The 17,368-nt window shown below is 48.1% G+C and overlaps 1 protein-coding gene across 5 annotated transcripts in view; it reads left to right on the top strand.

Annotated features, from left to right (window-relative positions):
- The window catches only part of PTPRG (protein tyrosine phosphatase receptor type G), a 698,698-nt gene that overhangs the window by 579,778 nt on the left and 101,552 nt on the right, over positions 1–17,368 (top strand). For all 5 annotated transcript variants that reach the window (XM_013052481.2, XM_013052475.2, XM_004738287.3 and 2 more), the window contains 2 exons: positions 11,498–11,682; positions 14,763–14,871. In XM_013052481.2, the coding sequence (XP_012907935.1) occupies positions 11,498–11,682; positions 14,763–14,871 (294 nt within the window). The remainder of the gene's footprint in view (positions 1–11,497; positions 11,683–14,762; positions 14,872–17,368) is intronic.

The following is a 17,368-nucleotide window of genomic DNA, read 5'->3' as shown; positions in this document are numbered from 1 at the left end:
CTAACCAAATGGCCAGTTGGTACAGATGCCACATCGGGGGGTCGAAACAAGCTTGAAATCCGAGCAGTGGAGCTCATGCCCTGAGCCACAACTGAGAACAAGTAAGAGGAAAATGCCAAGGGAGAGTCAGAAATTTAATTTTTTTTTAAAGATTTTATTTATTTGAGAGAGTGAGAGAGAGAGAACACAAGCAGGGAAGAGGGAGAGAGAGAAGCAGACCTCCTGCTGAGTAGGAACTCCCCTCGCCCCTCAACCCCGGGGCTCAATCCCAGGACCCTGGAATCATGACCTGAACCCAGGCACCCAAGAGGCAGAGATTTAAAGCTGACAAGTGACCATTGTGCAGGAGCAAGGACACCCCTTTCAAACCTAATAGATACCCAGCCTTGGAGATACCTCTTTGTAAGAGAAAAGTTATCGTAAGAACCAAATTGAAGCAGATATGGGCAGCTTGACCTAATGAATCATAATCATCTAGAATCAATGGCCAAACCTATCAGTGTGGGTCATTAGTTGATCTCTTGACATGGCTGTTGGACTCACTTACAGAGGCAGCTCATGGGAGCTTAGATCTTGGGTGGTGTTTCGACAAAAGTCTCACATTGCTGAGGGCAGCTATAGAACTCTAGGTGACCCGGGCATTTCTTGGTAATCCCTGAGGCCATAACGTCATTTCAGTGGTGGGGATAGGAGACTTAGCCGGAGAAAACCCAGCTCCAGCACGGGGACACTGGGCCTCTGTTCACCCTAGGCCTGCACCCCGGTGTCTAGTACACACCTCCCTTTGGATCCCGTACCCAGAGCAAGGCAGAGGGAGAAGGTAGACATTCATTCAGCAGGACTGTCTGGAGAGGATGCTGTGCCCACTTAGAGTGGGATGGGTCCACTTTGCCCTTTTGGCAGGAAGTCACAGCGCCTTCAGCTTGAAAAGGGAGAGAAGGCGGCCCTGCAGTCCGGGGAGTCCCGTCTCCCACCCAAAGTCCGAGAAGCAGCTGTTGTCAAGTGGGGCTGGGAATATGCCTCATTCTGAACTTCGCCACCTCCCTGAGCACCAGGCTGAACAATGCTGCTTCCTGCACAGGACATGGACACCTCCCATGGCCTTTAGTTCTCAAAGGAAGAAGGCTCTCACGAAAAAAAAAGACTCCAAGAAGGTAGGAGAGATCAGGAAGAGCATAATGTGGGAAAGTCAGATCCGCATGCTTGGAAGACTGGTGAATAGAATTTCTGCTTCAGCCTTCCTGGACACTGGCTGCCACCGCTGCCACCACTGCTGCTGTATTCTGAGCGTGGGGCTCTGTTACATACACAGCAGAGACAGCCAATGGGATTAGAATTTGCTGTCTTCTGTGGTAATGGCCGCACAGAGCCTCTAACTCTCAGTTGTTGGCCGGGAAACTGCACACCATCTCTTGTTCATGGGAATGGAGGGGTTGCCATTGGGTGGTTAGAAAAAAAAAATCTGCAGATGGGTTAGAGAAACTCACAGTTCTCCTCCTGCATAGGGAAAGCCCCAGTTCTCCACCTCCTGTGCCTGTGTCCCTTACTTTTACACTGAAAACTCACTTTAGGCACTTCTGGTTACCAAATTGGTGGGGGAGGGCTCCCAGCAAGCAGTTCTCTGAACTCAGTTTGGATACTCTCTCCCTGGAGATAGAGCATCAGATCCCACAGATTAAGGGCTCAGTCCCCAAAGACTTTGCCCACCCCACTTCAGATGGCAGTCAGAGGTGGTAGGTCCCCAGGTTACCAAAAAACTTCTGTCCAATTTAGCTACAAATCACAAGTTCCCATAACCCCCGCTTCAGGTTTGACTAATCTGCTGGAGAGCCGCACTTGGAGAAACACATAATTATGCTCACCAGTCCACGAGAGCGAATGATAAAGGACGCAGGTGAAGAAGTACGTAGGTCAAGGTCTGGGAGGGTCCCCAGTGTAGGAGTTTCTTCTGTCCCTGTGGAGTTAGGAGCATGTTATCACATAGACATTTATAAGAGTGGCAGGAGCCCTCTGCCGGGGATGGGGTCAGAAACAAACAGTAGAACAGGAGATTCCCCTAGTGCTCTTAGCACTCAGACAATTGCAAGGCTTTTAGGAGCTCTGTGCCAGGAACCAGGGCAGGAATGAACATTTATGTTTTCTGTTGTCCCATAACCGGATGCCATTTGCATTACTGAAAACACCATAGATTTAAAACCTAAAAACAGTTGTCCTTGTGCTTGGTACAATGTGGGGCACCAGAGTCTGTCCCGTCACGAGAAAGTGACTGTCGGCAAAGGCTGGACTTGAGTAAGACCCACCTGGGTGGACTCTGGCTCCAACACCTACTGACTTCGAGACCTGGCCTTAGACACTTTCTCTTCATTCTGTGCTGTCTGCCGTTCTAGACTTTTTTCCAGGTTTTCCAGCTGCAGGGCCTTCGTATAAGCTGGGTGGTTTTTGGTTTTTGGTTCTTTTTTTTTTTTTTCTGTCAGACATATCTAAGCCTCCTTCCTTCCTGTTCACTGGATAAAACTTATTCTTGTTCAGATGTCAGTTCAGACGTCATTCTGGTCAGTAAATCTTTCCTAACCAACCCCCCAAACCTGGGTCAAGGTCCCTCATTAATCCTTTGTACAAGGGCGCCTGGGTGGCTCAGTCAGGTAAGTGCCTGTCTTCAGCTCGGGTCGTGATCTCAGGTGCTGGGATAAACCCCCACGTTGGGCTCAGCAGGGAGTCTGCTTTTTCCCCTGCCCCTTCCCCACCACTTGTGCTCTCTTCCTCTCTCTCTCATACACTTTTTCAAATAAATAAAATCTTTAAAAACAAAAACAAAAAACCTTTGTACAGAATAAATGTAATATTTTTATAATTATATAATCCTTAGGGCTGGGAGTATTTAAACATTTTGGATGCCACAAGCCCCAGGAGCTGTCTGGTGAATCCCACAGACTTCATTTTGGTGGTTTTTTAGATGCATAAAATAAAGTAAAATAGATTACCAAGGAAGCCAATTATCCTTAGATATTATCCAAAAAATTTTAATTGGAATACAGTAATTTATCCACTTCTTGATGAAGGCATTAAATTATAAAATCTAACAGCAGGTCTAATAACCGTTGTAATTTTGAAATAATAATGAACATGAAGGAAAATTTGAGATCTTGGCAACAACTGTAATCTAACAGGAATATATCTGTGATTTCCTTTGGTGATGTCTCATAGGTCCTGCTAATTACTGCTACTGCACTTTGTTGCCAGCATTTGAAATGGAAGGCAATGCTCAATTTTAGGGAGAGATCCGTGAAAACAAAAGTGTATTTTTTTACCCATCCATGTTCACAGATGTCTGTGGATTCATTCTAGAGCCCCTAAGAAGCCCTGAATTAAGAACTCTGTTTTAGGAGGATTAAGTGGTTGGTGTGTTTCTCTCTCTGGGCTGTAATCTCTAGGAGGTCCCAGACCATGTCAGTTTGTATTCCCCTTTATCCCTAGTTCCCAGTCCACATCCTGGTACCTAGTAGGTGCTCAATAAATACTTAACCATAGCAACTCTCAACAGCACGCTTCCTGTATGTCAGTCAGAATGTGCTTGTGCCTTTCATTCATTTACCCTGAAAGTTTTACCCCAAAATTTCTGGTGTGTCCAGAACCAAAGCAGCTTGTCTGCTCCAAAGTGAGAAGGTGAATGGATGACCCTCTTGGATCTCTGACTCCGAAACCAGGGTAAGAATGGAGCCGGGAGCCTCAGAGAATGACAGAGAGGATTTCATGCCCCGGTTTCTGAAGTGCACTAACTCGGCCCAGGGCCAGGCTCACCAAATAGGACTCGTTACTGTTGCAGCGTCAGCATGGAACAGCAGGGAGTAAAGGCATTGGGAGGGGCACCCTGCACTACCCCATGTAATTCCAGCATCCCTGTGATGGATTCGGGGACCAAAAGCTTAGACTGCATTTCTGAGAGGGAGAGTGGTGATAGAGCTCCATCCATCCAGGGCCTTGAAGGAGTGGGAGGCTGCTGTGGAAACTGTCTAGACACCTTACACTCTCCTCTGTCATTGAGAGCAGAGCAGATGGGGACGGCTGAGGGGAGAAGGAGGCTGTGTAGTGATGCATAGTACCTGTGTGGGGCCAGTTTCACCTGTGAAACCTCGGAGTAACACTCCTGACATTTTTATTGCCATCTTGCAGATAGCGAACCGACGTGGGAGGCATATGTGAACAGAAAGCCCATGACCTTCCCACGGCTCACCCGCCACCCGCTCCGGTTTTAAGTGCAACAGACGGGGTTGTAGTTTAGAACCCTCCTCCCTCTCTGTCACTGGCCCAGTGCTGTGACTTGGGCTCCCTGAATCCCAGATCCTCGTCATCTTTAATGGGGAGAATTGAACCCACCACTCAGATTTAGTGGTGTGTGCATGGATTATTTGAGATGAGGGCCTGGAGCCTGGCCCTCAGCATGCTTGGCAGCTCCAAACGGACATTATTGGGATGTCATAAAAACCCAACATGCCAGAGCTGCCTGGCTTTGATGTCCTCCTTCCCGGTTCTGGCTCAGTCCCTGTGCGGCTTCCTTTTTGTGAGCTCACTTGGGGTGGGCGAGGTGACAACTCAGAGCACCGGGATTCCAGGTTTAAAGTCCTACGTGGTCTGCTTTGGGGATTTCGTGTTTACCTAGGCCTCTTTGATTCAGCCCGTCAAAAAGAAAAATCCTTCCCTGAGGTCATTTCTTTGGAAATTTCCCCTACAGGACTCCATGTTCAAGTGTTCTTAAGCTGAGCCGGATGATAAAGAAGTGACAGGCATTTAAGCTGTCTGAGGCAAGGCTCTTTGGCTCTGGGTCACTTGAGTGCATCCCTTCCGCTCTGAGAGGAGATAGAGTTCCTTACTGTCCCCTCTCCCTGTCTGCCTCGGACATGACGCTGTGTGGTAGATGATGTCACAGATGCCCCCTTCCCCAGACCCCTGGCCCAGGCACAGTGGGATTTCTGTTGAAAGAGTTGTGAAATCACGACTCTGTGCCAAGTTGCTATGTTTGAACTGTGCTGGCCCCTTGAGTCTGGATCAGGAATCAGCCTGTTGCCTCCCCCGTGGCACTCGGGTGGCAGGTGCAGGGAGGGAGACCCGCCAGTAGTGGAAGGCGAGTTACCACGGACTTTGAAACGGAGCCTGTCCCATCAGTTTATCTACCACCCAGAAGGAAGAGGGGTAGGGGCGGGGCTGGAGGGGGAACGACCCTTTTCTAAGAACCATTGAGAAAATATCCTTGACATTGATTTAGAATCAGAGGACCTTGGGTGCGCTGCTAGAAGCCTCTTCATTATTTAACGAAGTCTGGGCTCCTAATTAAAGGTGGTTCAGAAGGAAGGCAGAGATTCTCAGAGCTGGCACCGAGCATCATCTGAGATGCCTGTGTAAAGCAATCAGACGCCAGTGAGAACGTAATCAGGCCCCCGAGAAGGGGAAGGCTGATGGCAGGAACACCTCACAGGGGAAGATTTGTTTAGAGAGCCAGCTGTGGCACTCCCGCGTGGTTAAAAGGCTTTGGGTTTGTGTAAAAGATGACTGGCACTCTCCCTGGGCTCGGTGCAGCTGCAGAGGTCATTTTCAAGGGTACTGGGCACCTGTTGGGTGCCTAGCACAGTGCTCCTGGTGCTCATTTTAGACCAGCAGAAAAGTCAGCTGGCCTTGGGAGCCGGGCAGCTGTGAGTGACTTGGGCTGGGCAGAGGCAATGGGGAGTGGTGAGAACTGTGGCAAAAGTGAGCACCACCCTTCCCCCCGCTCTGAAGGGAAAGCTGCTCTGCCGCTAATTTAAAAATCCAGCTGTATGTGTAAAATATGCCAGTTTCTTAAAAACATTGTGTGCGCGTGGTGGCTTCTCCCTGTATTTGCCACTGGGCCTGAGCCTCCCAGACTCTTGTCCAGCCCCACTCTTGTTTATAATCTTTGCCCCAACCCTGGGAGGAGGATTTTGCCAGATATCAGCCACCCATTGTACAGATGAGAACACAAGGCTGTGTAAGAGTCTGGCTCCAAAGCTCATGCTTTATCAGACCAGCTTTTCCAGACTGTTCCATAAAATCCCTTAATGCTGTGTTTTATATGTTGCATTTTAAAGGGAGGTTTGTGGGAAAGAGTTTCCATCACAGTGATGGAAACTTTTTCCCAGAAAGCAAGCAGATCTTGGAAATACAGAGCATAGGGCTGTGCTGTAGGCTCATGTGCCTGTTGTTTGAAGGGCATCTGGTCACTTCACCTCCCCCAGCCGCTGAGCGTACCGGCAGTTCTGTCCCCTCCTAGACCCAACATTTTTTTTCTGATTGGCAGACATCCCCTTGACAGAGATGAGAGTTAAAGCCTGGGGGACAGGATCTTCACACAAACTTGAGGCTTCTGAAGGTGACCCCAGGGATGGACTGTGTGGCACTAAAATTCTGTAGACAGGAACTTTATCAGGGGTCCTGACTGAGGCGCTAAATACCTTCCCTCATTCCGTGAATGAAATTGGAGGCCCTGCCGAGGGCACGAGTGATGATGAGTGTGGTCTCTGCCCAGGAGGCGCCTCCAGCCTGATCACAGAGGCGGAGAGGTGGGCTGCTAACGGGGACACGCATGACAACACGCGTGACAGGCAGGTTGAAGTGGGGAGCTCCGGGAGCCCAGAGACATCAGAGGGGAAGTGTGAGGCTGAATCCAGTCCTTCAAGGAGGCTGGGTCAGGGTAGGGTGGGGGTGCTGGCACACAGGACCCGTGCACCAGGGGAATCAAGCGCTTAGTCCATCCACTCCCCATACCATTCCTTCAGCCACTCTTTACTGAGGGCCCGCTCTGTTGTAAGCACGGGGATAATGTGGCCGGCGAGATAGCGCAGCAGCCTCATGGATCTCCATGCGAGTGGGCACGTAGATTATTTATTACAGGTAATCAGTGAAGTCAGGTATATAATTCCACACTGGTAGGTGCTAGGAAAGGTCTCAGCTTTGGAGAAGTGAGTCTCTCGGGCTGTACGGAGGGGCAGCATCCAGTGCTAAGAACACAAATGTAGGTGATGAACACGCTTCAGACAAACCTTTGGCCTCCCTTTATCTTCCATCAGGGATCCACGGACCACTGACCCATGGGCCAACTTGAGCACAACATTTTGTACCTTTATGAGCCAGGAATAATGGTTTTATTCTAAGAAGGTGAAAAAAAAAATCAAAAGATTTCCTAACACATGAAAATCCATGTGGGAACTATTTTTTTAAGTCTAAATAAATTGAATAAAAAATGACTAATATAGAGGACTTGGTATCTAAATAGCGAGTAAACATAAAAAAGAAAATCATAATAAACTGGAACATAGTGTCCATGAATAAAGTTTGACGGATGTGCGTCCATGCTAATTCCTCTACATATTGCCTGAGCTGGTTTTGTACTCCAAGACTGAGTACGTAGTCTGGGACAGACATGGTCCTTGGGACCCCCCTCAGTTACTGAATTTCTGTTGGAGTAGATGGTCTCCTTAGAGGCCAGACCTACCTCTTTTGTGAGCTTCACTCAGTGTTTTCTAGTACATTGTTATATACCTGAAACAATGTAACATGGTTTTTCAATTCTCAAATAAAAATAAAACTTTATTTTTTTTTTTACAAAGGTCCTATGGGACAGAGATTCTCTCTAGTTATCATGTGATCCACAGAGTCTCCAAAATGATAATTTCAACGTTTAAAAAGTTGTGCTAGTTTCAGATACATATATATTTTTTCTAGTTCATTGAGACAGTGGAATTCTGTACCTGCATACCTTCATTCAAAATAGTGATGCCAGGCTCTCTTTACTGACAAGGAAATATTTTCACCATTTACTGCGTAAAACACAACAACAATGTAACAACTATAATATAAAACCATATCCCATTTACATCAAATTGTATGTGTGTGCTTTTCCTTGTGTATGAAGAGATGCCTGAATATGAGATCGCCAGAAAGTGAACAATGGTTATCTCTAGATTCTGGGATTGGGAGTAATTTTTTTTTTCTTTTAAGCTCACTTCTTTTTTTGTATCATTGGGTTTCTTTTAAAAACATTAACATGAATCATCTTAATCAAAAGGAAAACCGAGCTATTTTAATTTCAAAGAATAAATAAAAAGAATGGTTGCATCCGCATGTGGGTGATAGAATTATTTATGTGGTGATGATCTAACTGTTGGAGATAGATGCATCCCCATACCGCTCAACACTAATTGGAGCAGAGGAGTGATGTCTTCAGAATAAAGGAGATCAAATAAGAACATGGTAGGAGGTGAGAAGAGAGGTAGAAATCAGGAAATCTGACACTGACACGGTCATCAGTGAGAGATGGAAGCTTTCCAATACTTGATCTCCTTGGTTCATTATTGGCGCCTAGAAGGACGGATTCTTGTCTTCCCCCACGTCGTCCGTGTCCCCCCCCACCGCCCATGCTGAGTCTTGAGAAACTACAGCCACTTAGTAAGTTGGGCTATTTAAAAGCAGTGTATTAGCACCACCTAGTGTCCTTATCTTGTCACTGCATCCCCAGCGTCTCCCTGGAAGCCTCCCTTCGGATTCTTGTTTGATGTCCCTGTGCTGGTGGCATTTGCGAGGCAGGCGGCACAATGCCTCCCGGGGTTCTGCGGGGCAGTGGGAATGCCTCATTAATTTATCCCTTCCTTCCTGTCTCAGTCACACAAAGTGAATCTCTCCAGCTGAAGCGTCATTTGCCAGTTGAAGAGCAAAAGGATGCCTCCCTGTCAAAATCAATCTCTGCTTGTCTCCAGCAGCCAGGTCTTTAAAGCGGGGCCCATGCTTCTCTGTCAGGAAAGCCATCATGTTATGCTGGGCAGCCTTGGGCTTGGGGTTCTTGGTTAGAAAATGCGGGAGTCTGGCTTGCAGTGGGCTGCTTACGATGTAGTTGATCTTCTAGGAGACGCCAGAACCCAGCCATGGTCCCCTGACCCATGTGCTCCAGTGTGGCTCACCTCCTACACCCCAGACCCGAGTGTGGTCCTCACTACCCCCCTCTCCCTCACATCCTTCCTATCCAGTACATCACCCGGCCTCAGTTTTCCTCTAAGTGTTTGCTCTAGAACTCTCTGGTTTGCAAGGCCGACCCCCTGCAGTATCTCTTCCCCACCTCCCTCCTTCACTCCTGGCTCCTCCACATTCTTCCACCTGGAGGTAGAAGTTCAAGGGATCTTGAAAAGTGCAGACCTGCTTGCTTTGTTCTCTGGTTCATATCTTTCTAGTGGCTTCTCAGTGCTCAGAGGGTAAAGACCAGACTTTGCATCTGGTGTGAGGCCTCTCACTCCAGCTGCACTCTTTGCCTCTTACATCCTTCTCTGGGCCCGGATCCAGCCCTCCTGGCTTCCTTCTGGCCCCTCAGGTCTTCTCCCTGCTGTGGTCCCTTGACCTGCCCTCTCGTCCTCCCCTAACTCCCACGGCTTGCATCTCCACTCACCTGTCGGCTCTCAGGCAGATGTGCCTTCCTCAGGGGAGTTGTTCGCAAAGCCTGCGTCAGATCCTCCCCTGGTGTGCTTGGAAAACACCTCGTGCCTCTCCTCATGCCCATCCATTCCATCCAGGTGTGTCATACCAGCTGCACCTGTCATTCTTTGCTGAATCCTCATCTCCCCCTTTAGACCAGTGGTTTTCAGCTGGGGGCAACTGGTCTTCCAGGAGACATCTGGCATTATCCAGGGACCTTTTGCATTGTCATAACTTGGGCAGGGAGCGTTCCTTGCATCTATTTGGTATAGAGCAGGGAGTCTGCCAAACATCCCACGGGCAGAGGAGCACCACCCCATCCCCACCCCCAAGAACGGAGACTTGTCTGGCCCAGGGTCAGTAATGCTGAGACTCAGAAACCCTGCTGTAGCCCGTAAGTCCCCTGGAAGCAGGTTGATGGCCACTCGGAAGGAACACATCTGAGGGCCTAAATGTCACACTTTTAAAGGCCAGCTTGATAGTGTTGACCCTTGACTGGTCTTGTCTGTAAAGAGACGGAGAACCACCTGTCCTTTCAAACCTGCCAGCCACAGGAGTGAGGAGAATTTGCCTGGCTTTCCTCATGCCCTCCAGCAGGGTAATCACATGAGGTGCTGCTCGTCCAGAGGAAAATCATCCACATTTGTGTCTTTGCTTTGAAATTCTCTAAAGTCTCTTTTTAAATTATATGTGTTTATACTCTGAACTATTTACAGCAAATTTTTTTTTAAGATTTTATTTATTTATTTAACACAGAGAGAGGGAACACAAGCAGGGAGAATGGGAGAGAGAGAAGCAGGCTTTCCGCTGAGCAAGGAGCCCAGTGTGGGGCTCGATCCCAGGACCCCAAGATCATGACCTGAGCCAAAGGCAAACGCTTAATGGATTGAGCCACCCAAGCGCCCCTACAGCAAAATTTCATCTATAATTTTAGTTTGTTGGAATACTCCACAGTCAAACGGCCTGGCTTCTTCAAACAAGTCACCAAGGAAAAAAGCCAGGGACTCTAATAGATTTGAAGAGTCTAGGTGTTATGACAACTAAATACAGCATGACATTGGGGGGAAATGTCTAGAAATAATCATTGCACACCATCAGGGACATTTGAATATGACCTAGGTATATTTTCTTAAAGATTTATTTATTTACTTGAGAGAAAGAGCAGGAGCAGGAGGGGTGGAGGAAGAGGGAGAGAAATCTCCATCAGATTCCCCACTGAGCAGGGAGCACAACGCTGGGTTTGAGCTCATGACCCTGAGATCATGACCTGAACCAAAACCGAGAGTCCGAGTCTTAAGCTACTGGGCCGCCTAGGTGCCCCTCTGATCATGTTATTGAATTAATGTTTATTTTCTTAGGTATGATAATGTTATTATGGTTATTGTCTTAGCTCAGGCTGCTGCAACAAACTGCGGTAGCTTGGGTGGTTTGTAAACAACAAATCTTTTTCTTCCTGGTCCCGGAGGCCAGCAAGTGCAAGATAAGGCACGGGCTGATTTTCTGTCTGGTGAGAGCCCGCTTCCTGGTTCATAGATGGCTGTGTGCTCACGGTGTGAAGGGGTGGCATGGTTCTCTGGGGTCTCTTTTATGAGAACATGAATCCCGTTCATCAGGAGGGCTCCACCTTCGTGACTCAGTTTCCTCCCCAAGGTCCCACCTTCAAATACCATGAGGTTAGAGGTGAGGCTTCAGCATAGGGATTTGGGGAAGAGGGTGCAAGTGTGCAGGGCAGTGCAGTTAGAGGAGAGAATGGCCCAAGTATGAGGGAGTGACGTGTCAGCAGGTTTGCGAGCTGTGTCCCGTGATTTTGCAGGAAAACAACTGTGTGTGTGTGTGAGAGAGGAGGGCGGGGAGCATGGGAGAACACAGGTGCAGACTGTTAGCAGCAGGTGAATCTGGGCGGAGGGAGGACGGCTGTGTCCTGTACCCCGCTGGCGCCCTGGTTGGAGTGTTGAGGAACTGCGGGGCGGAGGACAGACGCGTGCGCTGGGCGGGGAGGCCCTGAGCGCGCGCCTGTGCTTGTCTTCAGTTTGCAGTTCTCCGCCAGTCCACATGAAGGTGCAGCCTCTGAACCAGACTGCACTGCAGGTGTCCTGGAGCCAGCCCGAGACCATCTACCACCCGCCCATCATGAACTACATGATCTCCTACAGCTGGACCAAGAACGAGGATGAGAAGGAGAAGACGTTCACGAAGGACAGCGACAAGGACTTGGTAAAAGCTCCCTGTTGTGCGCAGATGTTCAGAACTGACTTGCAGTTTGAAGAGACCTCCCCGCCCCCCCCCCCCGTGCCCCCTGCGTGTCTGTCAGGGGTGGGGGTGGGGATGGGGTGGGTACCTTCTCTGTGTCAGCGCAGCTCCCTCCACCCGCGGAGGGCGCCCCCAGCTGGGGCTGTGCTCTGTGATGCAGCAGCTGCCGGCGGGGGCGGGGCCTGATCCCCCCAGGGGCTCTGTCCACCATGCCCCTGCTGCCTAACTACACCGCAAGGAAAACCGAGGTCATTTCCCTGGAATCAGGCTCTTCTAAACAGATTGCTTGTTCTTTCATTGGAAAAACCACCAACCACAACACAGAACTTCCATGAAGCACTTTTTAGTGGTTATGGTTATTGTAAATATTAAATGAGCTATGCAAACGGACGGCAGGTCCTAGCACATAGTAAGTGCTCAATAAAGGCAGGCTATTATTCCCAAAATTCTTCCTTCTCTTTCCCCGCCCCCCCGCCCCCCACCTGCTGCTCTTACAGCCGCCTTGACCAGGCAGCTGTCCACCCTCCCCTCCACTCCTTCTGTGTTCAATCAGCCTTACACATGACCATTCCACGGAGGATCCCTGGGACCATGTGATTTTTAATCACTGTTCTCAGGATCTCAGACCCTAGACAATCTGACCTCACTTTGAGCTGTTCATGCCCAGTTCTGCTTCTCATGTGAACATTCCCATCAGTGTTTAGTGCCCAACACCCAGCGGGGCCCTTGAGAACAGATGTTTGCAGATGCTGTCCTCTCGGCTGGAAAAGCAAATGCTTCCAACAAGCAGGAGGCTCGAAGTCTTTGTCTGGAAACTCAAAGTGACACATTTGGGTTTGAAAGACTTGCACTTATTGTTGATCAAAAAAAAGGCTGTGGCATAATGAAAGTGTAATTGTATGTGCGCACAAAAAATGTAGGAACACCAAGTGGGGTTCTTAATGATGGTTATCACTTTTTTTTTTCTTCCCAATACAGAGTCCCCAGGGCCCATTCAATCAGTTATGGGATAATACTTTTCATATTCTTTTAGATGAAGATTCCTTTAGTTCATTTCCATTTATATTTTCAATTTCCCCACTAGACATTGTTATCTGGGTCACATTAGGGAATGACGAGCTTCATGAAATCAGAGAGAAACCTATTGAAAGGTTCCCAAGGTTATGATATGTTTTAACCTTTCTCTTGTCACCGCTGGAAGTCCATAAGGAATTTTCCTCTTTCGCGAGGAAAGATGACTTGCATTCATCAGTAGAAACTGTCCAGGTGCTTATGCGGTTTCCTGTTCTAGGTGGAAAATAAACATACAAAGATAAATAGATACGGGCTGGTAGTGAATTCTAATAAACCCTTGCGTAAACGGAGCAAAGATTTGGCTCTGAATGAAGACTGAACAGGGGTCAGAGGTTTCGAGAATGAGGCAGAAATTAGTTTCAGAGAAAGGGAGAGATGGCGAGAAAAACATGCTTTGACAGCAGGTTCTTTTTTACAGAATTTTCTAAGGGTGGATGTTTTCTTTGGGGACACACAAAACAAATTCCTTAACTCCTCAAGAAGTCAAGAGTGCTGAGGTAGTGGCAACAAAGCTGTTCTCTAACTTACAGTGGCAGTGGCTCTGAAACCTAAAAGCCCGGGTCCTTGTTTCATGGCCTTGCTGCTTGTGGGGCAGGTGTTACTACCTGCCTTTTCCAAAATAAAGAAATGAGTCTTCGAGTGAAATAACTTGACCCTAACCTAGTGCCGTCCCCAGGAAGCCATTCGCAAGGCCACAGCAGCAGGTGATGTGAGTCGTACTGGCACACCTGCTCAGAGCATTTCACTCACCACTCAGCACTTAAGCTCCGAGAACTGCTTTCCGTATTTGGCCCAGAATGTACGTTTCAGTGACGGGACACTTCATCCATTAGGAAGTCTTTAAGAATCCGTTTCTTTCATTGTGTGTTATTTGAGGAAGCAAGGGCTGCCTGCTTTTCAGGAATTTTCCGTTTTCTCCTTTTCAGAGGCTCTTGGAATAAAGCTTTGGAAGAGTGGGAATTTGGATTTGGCTGGTGACGCCTGACCTGGAGTTGGCAAACTATTTCCTAGAAGGAGCCAGATAGCAAATTTTGGGGGCTTTCAAGGTCATAAGGTCTTCATGGCAGCTATTCAACTCTGCCATTGTGGGGTGCAAGCTGCCACAGACAACATGTAAATGAATGGATCTGGCTGTGTGCTAATAAAACTTTATTTATAAAAATAGATAGTGGGCCAGATTCGTCCTGTGTAGCTTGCTGACCTCTGTGTTAGACCAGGGGTGTTTTTTGTTGTGTGGTGTGGGATACCTGTGAACAAGCTTTGCAAGGTCTATGTTATGGAGCACTCACAAGAACTCTGGGAGGGTGCCACTACTCTTTCCATGTAACAGTTGAAGCTGGCAGAGAACAAAAGAACACTGAGCAACTGACTTGGAATCACGCCGCTAGTGAGTGATGTGACAAAGGTAGATCTCATGACATCTGGCTTCTAGTCAGGTGATCTCTCCTGGCATCGTGCCCTACATTATCCCTCAGTCAAGGTACAGCAAGGCCTTTGAACTGCAAAGAAACCTACACACCAAGATTTTGTCACTGATACCAAGATCTCTGCATGGTTCTGAAAAGTCAGTCTACTTGATAATTCTAGAGGCTGTTTAGGGTCAATAAGGATAATCTGTAACTACACAAAAGGTATGGTCGTTACGGAAGAAGCCCAAGTTTAGTGAGTGGAAAGAAGGCTGGGGATGTGTTCCAAACAACAGTTAAGAACGAGTCAAGATGGATTTTGTTACATCTGTCACCCTGTACATGTCAGTGTTGAAAACAGACTCCCAGCCAGTTATTTTTGAACTTCCTTCCCTTTCAAAGTGAGCCTATGGTCCATAGGGAAGCATCATGGCTCTCAGGCTTGGTCAGGGGACCCAGTAATTTAAAAGGACTACGTTTCCTGATTTTAGGTTCTGCTCTAGAAGGTAAAGTGTGTAGCAGCCTTCAAAACCAACTCACTACCTTTCCTTTCTTCCCCTGCAGAAAGCCACCATTAGCCATGTGTCCCCTGATAGCCTTTACCTGTTCCGGGTCCAGGCGGTGTGTCGGAATGACATGCGCAGTGACTTCAGCCAGACGATGCTCTTCCAAGGTAAGGCTCACTCCCATCCTTCTGGGCCCCAGTGGCCCTGCGCCCTTCCTACTTTATGCTGCCTTAGCCTTTCTAATAAGGGACCTGGACAAAAGAAAATAAACCTGGCCTAAGAATCAGGGTGGGGTTTTAAATCTGCCTCTTAGGTTAGGGGTTTCATAGGCCAGAAGACAGGAGAAAAGAGCAAAATGTTGATTATTTTTTTTACTACTGCTATTTTCCAGCTGTGGGGAACCAAGTATTTGTCTAACACTATCATTGTGAAATCACCTCCTGGTCATGTGTTTGGGTTTCTAGCCTGAATCAGTTAGTTGTTCTCTTAGGAACTAGAGCACAAGTATCCGGCCCACTCTTTGGGCTTGCAAGCCACACAAATGAGCCACTACTTACAGGATCCCAGGGGCTTGTACCTGCTGATACAGGGTCTTGTAGAAATTTCCAGGGCCAGGACTAACGTGAGGCAATAGAGGCATTAACCTTGGTGCAAAATTTAAAAGAGCACCAAAAAACTCAGTCATCAGATACATTATATTTTTCAGTTAAAAAAAGAAAAAGTTTGTGGACAAAATGCCCAAATTCTTTTTTTTTTTTTTTTTTTTTTTAGTTAAGATTGTACTTATTTATTTGATAGAGAGTAAGCACAAGCAGAGGGAGCAGCAGGCAGAGGGAGAGGCAGGCTCCCCACTGAGCAAGGAGCCCGATTCAGGGCTCAATCCCAGGACCCCAAGATCATGACCTGAGCTAAAGGCAGACACTTAACCGACTGAGCCGCCTAGGCACCCCCAAAATACCCAAATTTTAAATAAAGATAGGATCCACTCTGTCTCACTTGTCCCAACCTAATCCCAGCCCCGGTTCCACTGAAACTTTATTGACAAGTATAGGCAGCTGGGCTGTGGGCGATAGTCTGCTGATTTGGTTTGGTGACATATATCAAGACCAGCATGGAGGGAACGCTAGAGTTTTGCCTCCTGCTCTGCCAGCCTAAGGTCCTCTCTGATAGGGTCCTTTCCTTCTGGGATCCCCAGTTTCAGAGAAACCTCCATGCCAAACCAGTGGGTCTTAATCTTTTGGAGTCACATATCTGATGAGGGCATTGGACCTTGTATGTAGAAAATGCCAGAATTTTGCATCCAGCTTCAGGGGCCCCGTGAAGCCCATCGTCTGTGGACCAGCAGCACCAGCATCATCTGGGAGTCTCTGAGAAATGCACGCATCTGAACGCCTCCCAGAGCAATTGCATCAGAATCTGAGGGTGAGGCCAGGAATCTGAGTTCTAGCCAGATGGCCCAGGTTACTGGCCTGCCCAGTGAAGACTGACGTGCTGGTCCCCCAATGGGGGCCCCAGGTTTGAGTCTGGCTACTGCTCAGCATTGGTGGGACTCAGAGAACATTGATAAGTTTCTCAGAGCTACAGTGTCACAGTCTGAAAAGGGGTAATAGTGACAGTACCCCTGTCACAGGAGCCTCGTAGAATGACGTGCGGTGAAGCTCGTTATGTAGTTAGCAGAGTGCCTGGCACCAACTGTAGATGTCCCTTCAGTATTCAGTTTGGTCTAAAAAAGTAAGAAATGATGAACCCTGGGCAGGAAGCCCTTCCAGCCTTTGATTCCCTCTAAGGAGCCCTCCTAGCTTTATAGTTCGGCCTTTAACTGTTTGCTCAGGTTTGTGTTACGTCTTGCTTCCATTTAAAATAATTGAAATGAGCAAGGCTGGAGTTTTTGCCCACATAAATCACGCTCGCCATGGCCACCTGTGCCGAGTGTTTTGGAGGCTCTGCCCACGGTCCAGGAGGAGGGTCCAGGAGGCTGAAGCTGGGCCTGTGCCAGCCTAAGGGAGAGAGAAGGGGAGGCCACAGTGGGAACTTGCTGAGGCCAGGGCCCTGGAACTTGGGACACATAAATCATGATTAAGCCTCCTGTGTGCTCTGACTGAGAACCCGGGCTCTGCAGAATGCTTTTCCTGATTAATAGGCCCCGAGCTTGCTGGTTTCTTCATGGACTTTGAAAAATTAAATGTTTATAATGTAAGGTAATGCAAAAAGGCCTTGTCAGCTCTAAGTTTCAAGCATGGTGTGTTTAAAATGTTTAATCACAGAGACTTGTTGGCAATGGCCAGTGTCCCCTTTGTGCACGGACTCAGTCTGTTTAGAGGTGGATGTGAGTTGATGCGTGTTATATATTGGTGTTTGTCCCTATGTGTAGACAGAGGGCCCTGGTCCTCCACTCCTCCCTGAGATGGGTTTCACGTCTTCCTACAGCAGCCAGAAGGCAGTGTACCAACTAGACCTTTGGGTAGGCTAACACACCTCTTGTTGGGAGCCATGTACGAATTTTTTTTTTAAGATTTTATTTATTTATTTAGACACAGATTACAAGTAGGCAGAGAGGCAGACAGAGAGAGAGAGGAGAAAGCAGGCTCCCTGCTGAGCAGAAAGCCCGATGCGGGGCTCGATCCCAGGACCCGGGGATCATGACCTGAGCTAAAGGTAGAGGAT

This window comes from Mustela putorius, unplaced genomic scaffold (assembly GCF_011764305.1).
Source record: "Mustela putorius furo isolate JIRA1106 unplaced genomic scaffold, ASM1176430v1.1 tig00000095_pilon_pilon_pilon, whole genome shotgun sequence".
In the NCBI taxonomy this organism is placed as follows: domain Eukaryota; kingdom Metazoa; phylum Chordata; class Mammalia; order Carnivora; family Mustelidae; genus Mustela; species Mustela putorius.
The sequence above is the reverse complement of the archived record's forward strand: the minus strand, read 5'-3'. Positions and strand labels throughout refer to the sequence as shown.